At 37.7% G+C, this 10,098-nt stretch overlaps 1 protein-coding gene across 1 annotated transcript; it reads left to right on the top strand.

The window, feature by feature from the left end:
- The first annotated feature begins 1,548 nt into the window (after positions 1-1,548).
- Positions 1,549-2,943, top strand: LOC110859627 (lipase). Its single transcript, XM_022108590.1, has 2 exons — positions 1,549-1,996; positions 2,501-2,943. Exons 1-2 carry the CDS (start codon positions 1,549-1,551, stop codon positions 2,941-2,943), a joined length of 891 nt encoding a protein of 296 aa, XP_021964282.1.
- The last annotated feature ends 7,155 nt before the right edge of the window (positions 2,944-10,098 follow it).

The following is a 10,098-nucleotide window of genomic DNA, read 5'->3' as shown; positions in this document are numbered from 1 at the left end:
AGACGATTTCAAAGACCTCCTTACCCTCCTGGCACCCCAGCTGAGACATTTCTGCATCTCTCGAATAAGTTCGGTCTGTTCCTCGGGAACCGTTGTGGTCCCGATTCTCCCCAAGTTAAAGGTTTTTGAAATTTGCAGACGTCAAAATACATGCATGGATTCCACTCTATATTTGAATCCTGGTCTTACCTTAAATTTTGAGTCTGGGGTACGAGACGAGGTTCAGTTAGTGTACAGGAGACAATTTCCCGCTTTGGAGAAATTAATTGTGCGCGTTGCCCCGCAACGTTTGTACGATAAGCTGGATAAAGCTATCCACTTCGAAGCAACGGTGGTTTTCTTGTCGGAGGGTCTCGAACCTTGTGAGACGTTGAAAAATTTGGATATTTCCATTCCCACGGTGGATGAGGTTAACCTGAGGAGGAAAAAAAGGCACCGGTTGTGCACGTGTGGCGTAAAGGTTTGCGGGTATTGTAGTTGTGTGGAGGACATGAGCGACATTTACGACAGGATAATCACCATTTTTCCCAAGCTGGAAGACCACTTGGTCGAAAGGCAGAGTATGAAGGAGAGATCGGCAGATATTAAAATGTTTAAAGAGTTGGCCGACAAGTTGGGGATTTCTGATGGGAATGATTTTAATAGAATGTTTAAAAAATAGTAAGTCAAACGACGAGAAATTTAATTGCACAACCTGGCCACGTTGAACTCAATTTTGTAAAGGAATAGGTTTGTCTAATTGGAAGTTTAATCTATATAGATGGGCAATTTTATAGGTGTAAAGATATCTGACGTGTTTAGATGTTAAATTGTACCGAAATTCGGATTTGGGTGGGGGTGTGGGTGGAATTATAAATGAGTTGAGTAGGTTGGGCTCCAGTACAGACGAAACTTTGTATTATGTAAATACCTAAATATGTACGTTAAATTCATTCTTATGCCCCTTCTGAGTTTACTCTAATTTTACTTGCATATATACAAAACCTCAACTTTCTCAGACTTACTGTGTGCAATTGTTTATCCCAATTTTTATACAAGTCTAGACTGGGTCGTGTTTATTATGTCCGATTCAAATAAACAACATCCTCATTGATAAAATAATCGATTCTCTCAAGTTTAATACTTTACGGTAGAATTCAAAGCATTGTTAAAATTGTTTAGCAATTAAAAAATTCCAATGCAGGATGTTACTCGTTACAGGCAAAATAATGTAGACAGGAAGGACCCGTTCTGTGCGACGTGTTCAGTCATATTTCACAAATAGCAATGTTACATATTCCTCCAAATTTTTTAACGAAACTAAAAATCGCGATTAAAATTAGAAAAATATATCCGTTACATCTTGTCTAAGAAATTTAACACTACAATCAAATTTAAGTAAATTGCTATCTGAAATTAAGCGAAATGGATACATTTTTTGTTGCCAATTGTGTTAAAAGTTGGAGTAAAATTTATAAATTTTACACCGTCTTAATTTTATACGTAATTTCTCAGTCTCAACTTTCCCAGTGTGAAAAGACAGTACTGACGCCTAACGATATCTCCACGATGCCAATAACGATCGCTTCTTACGGTCCGGATGTCGCCCGAGCCAAAAAATACGTCTATTTGTCCGGAGCCGCCTACTGTTTCAACATTCCCGCCTGGAAGTGTCCGTACTGCGAGAAAGCGCAAGGTTTTGGGTATGACTTCCACGCGCTAATTGTCAACAAGCAGGCCAACACGCTGGCTTTTATCGCGATTAACAAGGAGCTCAAGGAGGTCGTGGTTACGATTCGTGGAACGCTAAATGTTGCGAATGTGGTGCAGGATATCCACCCTTCAATTTTGAGCATTGAGACAGGGTCCAGTCCTCTTGGGAGGGGAAAAAGTAAGGGACCGGAAATACGGATCCACACCGGCATGATTAACGCAACCAACTCACTCTACCCGGAAATAGTGGAAAAGTTTGGCAAGGTTTTAAAAGAGAATGAAAACTTTGAAGTTGTGCTTGTAGGTGGGTGAGCTTTACTGTGATTCTTTTGGGGATATTTGTGGGTATTTATAATATTGGTAAAACGGTGCTGGAGGAAATTGCTGGAATTTTGTTAATTTTGGTCGTGATTAGAAATTTGAGTATATTTAGCGTCGGACAAATTTGCTACGTCATATAAACCTTGTAAATTATGTTAGAAATTGCACAACTTTGTAAATTTTGGACACTGAAAATTGTGAAATGTTTGGCGATTGAATCAAGGCCATTCCAAAACGTTTTTAATGGCAAAATTGTAACGCTGTTCACAACTACTTATAATTTTCTCAAATGTTAAAATGTGCACTATGAAGCCTTAATAGTAATTTACTCAATTTGGAAATTTTTGACAGTAGCAATTTTGACCAGTTTTAGACACTTTTGACCAAAGCGATTCCTAAATGATATTAAATGAAAAAATCCAAACGATCATTTTCTCCTAGGATAAAGTGCAAATGATGCAGCCTTAAAAACTATTTTGATCTACAGGCCACAGTCTCGGCGCAGCTGCAGCGTCTCTAACCCTTTTCCAGCTAAAAGAAGAAATCCGACTCCCCGCAGATTTTCCGACACCGAAATCCTACGCGTATTTCGGCTACGGCACTCCCCGTCTGGGAAACCAGGCTTACGCGGACTACTGGAACGGTCAAGCCATGCAAATTACCCGGGTCATAAATAAGGCGGATTTTGCCGCGTACACACCCCCTTCCCTGGGTGGGTATGTCCATCATGGCAACGAATTATGGCTGTCGCCGACCGGGGAAGAAAAAGTGTGTTCCAAAACGGTTTACGAAGACCCGAATTGTGCGAATTCGATCGCTTCGATGTCGAACTTGCAAGACCATTTGCAATACTGGGATGTCGAATATTTATCTTGCGCTCGGGCAGATCCGTTGGCCACGGCGGGACAATTCGTCATTCCGGTGGTTTAATGAGAAGTATGTAATTTGCGGAGGAAATTAGATCAGCATTTTTTAAAATTCATTGGCAATCTTTGTGAAATTAGTGTGTAATGAGTGAATAAAATTTATGGAAATATGCGACATGTAGCTAACTTGTGTATTATTTAGGAGACATTTCACCATGATTCAAGAGATGCGTTGATTGCATAAATATTATGCTATCCAAATATTCTACGTATGTATGTATTTACATACATATAACGGGAGACAAAGTACAAAAATTTAGATAAACATGACGCTTTGTTTCCAACCCCTCAGTTTGAAAATTTCAGAAAATTCTGCCCCATCGATCCGTTTGAGGCTTTAAAAATTATTTTCGGCACGAAATCATTCGTTTATGAGTTGATATTGCTGCGTCCAGAGTTGCAAAGTGCTAGGAATCAGTTAGAAATTTAAAAATAAATCAAGAATACTTTTTTTTAAGACTAAATAGGTTTTGTGTCACCAGCTGTAATGGCGCCGTGCGGCAAACCTACTCTGTGGGCAATTCAATAATTATTTGGGTTGTGTAAAATTTTGTATGTTGAAATATATTATCTACTCTTTGAAAAAAATAGATATTCAAAGTTTACCGATTTTTAAGAATAAAATGATGAGTGAAGAACTGTCGGGCCGAGGTGGCAGCCCGGCCCGAACGTTTTCGTACAGCCTGGCCAAGTAATTCTGGCAGCCATGAGGTCTGACCTGAATTGATATTTTCCACAAGAGTAAAAGCAACGGCTGTAATAATGATCTGCTAAATATTACGCAAATTGTAAGCCATTATATATACATCAAAGTTGCAGGAGTGCAAAAAGGTTGCTATCTCATTCTAATAAGGTCCGTCTATTCTATTAAGGCCTCGGTAAGAATATTTTGCCAAAGGCCCGAGCGGATGGGGCGACTATATAATTTCTTTGTCTAGGTACGGTTTTGGGCTGGATGGGGGACTGGTCGTACTCGAGTGCACTTCATCCATGAGTATATGCACATAAGTGTACATGCAAAGAAGTTGGTTCCTCACTAACTGAAAGAGGCTGCTCAAATATTTACTTTAATTCTGTATCCTGCCATTTCACGAGACAAGTATTCTCCGAAAGTTCTATTTTCCTTTGTTCGTATTGGGTATAATGCTAGTTTAAATTGATGTGAATAAATTTTATAATACGCACGTCCACTTCTATTCGTTGTTCTGGAGAAAACCCAAGCTTAACGTAAAATCTTTAAAATGTAGTCGCAGTTGCTTGATTAGTAGCCGTTTGTTATTTCGTAATTTTACAAATAGTGGCCTTATTAAAATCGGACAGTGTTTCGCTTTTGCCGGCTAAAATCGTTTTTTGTTGGCCAGTGGTCAAAAGTGGTCAAAAGTGGTCGAAAATGGCCAAAATGGTAGAAAGTGGTCAAAAGTGGTCAAAAGTATTCTATTGGCTAATTGTTTGCGCGGCGGGGTTAAACAGACTCTCGGCCAGTATTATTTATTCTTTGCACAAAGAATAATCAGTTCTTACAAAGTAATTGAAATATTCTGTAATAATTACCAATCTAATAAATTCAACGTGGACAAATGTAGTAAGTAATTTATACATTTGCTCGATACTTGAATATTTTAATTGCTCATTTAATTGGTCAATTCATAACTATTCCTGTTTCAATTATTAATGATGCAATGTGTAATTTATTGCTTATTTGTATAGTTAATAACCAATTTTAAAATTTTAGATCCAATCAAACATAGATAAGTAGCCTTCAACTTGCTCTGCTAGATCCTGATGAAATCCTGAATGTCAAATCATTAATTTATCATTATTCATTGTCGCACAATGCCCCATTTTTGCATTTTGGCCACTTTTGGCCACTTTTGACCACTTTTGACCATTTGCCACCTATTCTGGTAAGTGGTCAAAAGCCACTTTTGGCCGCTTTTGACCGGCGGTCTGGCCAATCTGGTTTTTGCCAAGCGAAACACTGAAATCGGATGCTTATCTAAACAATAGCCAGGTTGCAAGTACCGACTTTGTAAATAGTCGACTTCAGCCACTATTTGAGTTTTTACGATACCTACATATTAAAATAAACACGTGTGAAATAAAGTTAGGTTCGACCATCGTTTAAAAATGGTTTAACCTAGGTCCGCCCACTAAGACTCAGAGCAAATTGAGCGAACTGAAGGTCTCAAATTCTCAAATATTATTCAAGATAGCATCATTACCCATAAATCTATTGGGACGTTGATATTAATCATTTTGTTTTACTAAAGCTATAGCAGTAAATTAACAAAAAAATGTTTAACAGAAGAAAATATCAGCTTGTTTGGGTGGTTATACTTTTCTATGCAACATATGCACTTGGAGCTCTTATAAAATTAGGGGTAGAGGAAGAACACAAATTCGAAAATATTAAAATTGCCGATTACTTTATACCGTTTCAAAATTGTACCATCATAGTCAAAATAGGAGCAAATATTTCTTCACACATCAAAACAGAAAATCCTCCCCCTATAATCCTCGAGCTGTATGGTTTTAATGGTAGAGAAATGATAGAAGCCAGATTTTCCATACAGCGAAGAAGAAACCCTTCGCCACATTGTTGGGCATCGTTCTCCATTTTTCCTGAGTATAATGGAAAGGCAAAGTTCGACGAGCCCTATTTCTTCAAGACCTTAGGATTAGGACCCGACTTTATAGATCCTTTCTTGCCACGCCAATACTTTATTTTTGTCACAACTATTAAGCCGAGGATTCAACATTTTGTTAAAAATATGGACTACATGAATTTGCAATTGTTAGGTTTAAGAGAAGTGATAATAGTCAATGTTAACCATAACGGAAACGACTTCATCGATACAGAACTTCCGAGTAGCCACTTATCGATGTATTACCACAACATATACTACATTGATAAATCAATCCGTGGAATGGAACCATCTCAGCAATGGTACCACATAGAATGTTTGCCTCACGAATGCTTCCCCCAAATTGATCTAGTTTCCAGAAATATTTCTATGCTAAACAAATACTTTTGGTATGCGATACGAATCTTTGATAACAAGATGCACCATATTCATCACTTGTTTAAAATGGTAGAACAACGAACTCTCCCCAATTTGCAATATCGTAACATCGCAAATTTGTCAACTTTCAATGGTTTCGTAGCTTTCTGGCTATTGCAGGACTTGATGAAACACGATTATCCAGATTTCGCGTCCATTCACAACTTCCCTCCAATTATGCAAATTCCCAGATATAAGTTTACTGGACTTACTTATGTTGCACACGATATACAAAAGTTTAGCTATTTGTCATGTTATCAAGTAAAATCGACAAACTCTGTCATTTTATCGGAACTAATGGCACCATTTGAAACAACAGTTTGGATGTGCGTTATGGCCAGCCTAATCGCCGTCATCCTACTTTTGACTGCTGCATTGGACAACTTCATGTCAAAGGGGATACTCCTAACTGTTGGAATATGTCTAGAAAATTCAGTATTGGAATATTTATACACTTATAAATCTATCAAATATCACGTGGGTGTTGGAACTGTCACCTCCTGGACGAACAAGACCTTCAATCCGCCAACTTGAGCGAGTATAACCGATATATGAATTTTTATCAAGAAATTCTTCTCCATTCAAGCCAAGTCGCCAGGTTGGGGCGTGGTTATCCGCGACTGGACGGATACATCAAGACAGCAAACAGTCTGGTTAACGGGATTCGACCATATTTTGGCATAGGCAGCGACGGCAAAAATTATTGGAATGGGACATTTCGATTTTATCCAAATGGAGAAATGCGATATAATCCGAGTACACTCAGCGAATTCCCGATCCAGCCCATATCATATAGAGATCATGCTATACTGATAAAAAATATGTCAACTTGCGCGAAAATTGCGCTAATTGATACGAAAGATCACATTATTGCATTAACACCCTTTCTCAACGATAATTCTGACCACATAACGTATCTGAGTGGCCATGACGATGTGTACTTTACTGTAATGCGTGGCTGGTCGTTACATCCAGTTCGGGAGAGTTATGGAGCAAAACGACTTAAAGTACTGATGTCTTCTGGAATTTTTAAATATTTGAAGACACTATATAACTTATGGCATCCGGACAGGTTGTTTCAACATTATGCTAATTTTTTTTTTTTTTTTTTTTTATTTTTAACATTGGTATTTCAACCTTCTTATTCAATTAATAATCATGAGAGTACAAAACAAATCACATAACTAAATAAAGAACTAAAACTATGATTTGTATCGAGGTATGATAAAATTATTATTATTATTATAGTTTTTTTTTTTTTTTTTTAATTATTGGTAAAATATTAATTTTGTATATTACGACAAATTTTGCCTACGAATTATGGCGGTGATTTTCTTCTTGAGAGGACAATATCATAATGCCGTCATGGGTAGGAACTAAGCATTTTTGTCCTCTCCTTCATCTTGATGACCACGTGAGAGATATCATGAATAATTGCAATTACAATATAAAAAGTAACATACAACTTAACTTTACTTTGGGTAGTCATGCACAAATAGTGAAAGTTAATGCATCAAAACCCTAAATTAATATTAATTTTACTATTTGTAATTTCGTAAATTTTAAATTTATCCCACTTATCATAAAATTTGGATATCAAACTCTTATTGAGATTACATGCATGAAATTCTGTAATTATGCGTCCATACAACATGTGGCGGTATGAAGAGATTAGGTTAAAGGAACCAGAGTAATTGTTAAGCCTATGAACAAAGCATTGATAAATAATATAGTAAGCATAAAAGATCAAAATATTGGCACCCGCATGCTTTGTGCCATGAAGAAAGGCGTCCTCGAAGTCTCGTGCGTGTATTTTTACCTTGGTCAACAGCTTGGCAACCGCTTGCTTCAAATCTGTGACATGCTCACAAACTAAATAATGTCCGACTTTTGGCCTTTCAATATTACAATATGGGCAGCAATTGTTATCATAAAAATTCATCGATAGTGCAAGAGACGACGTTAGCCCCACGCCATGCCACATTTTAAAAACCACATCTTTCTCCGGATTTGACACTGCAGTGGCTACTAAACGTTCCCACTGCGAGAGTGAGCAAAAACCCGAATCTAAATTTTCACATTTAATATTTTTATGAGATCTCAAACTATGTAGGTAATTAGTGTTCTTAGACAAATTGACTAGAGTGGGTGAATGAAAAAGCGAGGAAATTGCGAGTTGAGTATTTTCAGACTCTGTAACCATGGCAACCAGCTGAACATGTTTCTGCCTTTCGGCCAACACATGCCTATGCGTTGCCGTTGGCAACAACTCTAACCCTACTAAATAAGTCTCATTTAATAAATCTCCTATTTTAGAAATATTGCACCTGCGAAGATAATTATGACTAATACCACCAAAAATAAATTTGCTGTTAATATGAATACTGTGAAGACGTTCCCTATCACATGAAATAAGTCTCACTCCAAGCACCTGGGTCACCATCATTATCTGCTCATAATACTTTGTTAACTTATTATCACCATTTAGAATTTTGGTCACTTGATTTACTGACTCATTTAGAAAATATTTATCACTACACAAACCGAGAACTTTTTGTAAAAATGTGAGTCTAAAAGTAGCGATTTCCGCTACAGGACTTCGCACGCCAAGACCCCCATTTACCAAGGGTAAGTACAAAAACGAACGGGCAACCCATCTCTTCGATTTATACCAAATGTAATTTTCAATTTTTGTGCAAATTTGATTTAAAATTTCTGTGGGGGGATCCAGTACTTTGAAAAAATACCAGAAAACAGGAAGTAAGAAGGTATTCACTATTTTACTGCGTGAAAAATGACTCACTGGGGCACATTTTTTAGTATAAAATTCCAACTTTGAATCAAACTTGGCCATAAGTCTAGTAAAATTTTGAGCCATATAATCATCACTGCCAAAATAAATTCCCAAGATTTTCAATCCATCTGAAACTACTGGGAAATCTACCGGCCTATGAAGATTATACACTCCTAGTTTTAATATCACAGATTTACTACTATTTAATTTTGAATTGGAAAATACTTTTTGTACTCCGACACAACGGTTGAAATTTGGTTTTCATGGCCAAGAAACGTATTCGTATCATCGGCGTATCCCGACAAATAAATATGTGGGTACCTGCGCCAGGCACTGGGACCCGAAATCCTTAACTTTTTGTTCAAGTTGTATAAAAAAGGTTCAATTGCAATGCAGTATAGGGCACCAGCGCTGGGGTCACCCTGTTTTAACCCGACTTCTGTAGCAATGGGGGCTGTGAGGTCACTACCCACCGATACCACTAGCGTGAAATCTGTGTGCAACAACTTTACGTACTGGATTAATTTTTCAGGGTATCCAAAATTTTGTAACACTTGATACAGATACTCGTGATTTACTCGATCGTATGCAGCCTCTTGGTCAAGGCTAAAAAGAAGTCCATTGAGCTCACCACTTTGAAATGCATCACGCATGAATGTCAAATTATCAAATATGGACCTCCCTTTCACACCGCATGTCTGCCACGGACCAACGATGGAAGGGAGGGTGGGGTTTAAGCGTGCTTTTAATGCACTTGAAATTATTTTATAATCGGTATTGGTTAACGAGATTGTGCGGTAGTTTTTTAAAGTTTTGGGGTCACCAGCTTTAAAAATTAATGTGGCTACCGAACTTCGACATGATTTTGGAAAAGTTCCTTCTTCACGCGAAAATTCGGCAACTAATGCTAAAATTTTGGAAAATCTACTAGAAAAGGCTTTATAAAACTCAAAAGGTAAACCATCCAGACCTGGGGCTCTACCATTAGGAGATTTCAGAATAGAATCGAAAATCTCCTCTTCTGAGAAATCATGGTTACAGATTTCAGGGCATGCAATTTTAGGCATTCTATCCATAAAATCATTTAAGTTGGATAAATCAACTGAGGAGTGAGAAAACTTGTCCCTAAAAAATGAACCAACGTATTCTAATCGCTCATATGTGGACAAATCCGTCAACGCCTCGCCCACTGTGATCCCATCACGAGCGGTAGCAATTCTCCGGTCAGGAACATCACTGCATACCCCTTCACCGCAGATGGCACCTTCAACACTGTCCATGAAATTTTTAAATATCTCTGAAC

The sequence above is a fragment of the Folsomia candida genome, unplaced genomic scaffold (assembly GCF_002217175.1).
Source record: "Folsomia candida strain VU population unplaced genomic scaffold, ASM221717v1 Fcan01_Sc027, whole genome shotgun sequence".
NCBI classification, from domain to species: Eukaryota; Metazoa; Arthropoda; class Collembola; order Entomobryomorpha; family Isotomidae; genus Folsomia; species Folsomia candida.
This window is presented reverse-complemented; position numbering and strand designations above follow the sequence as displayed.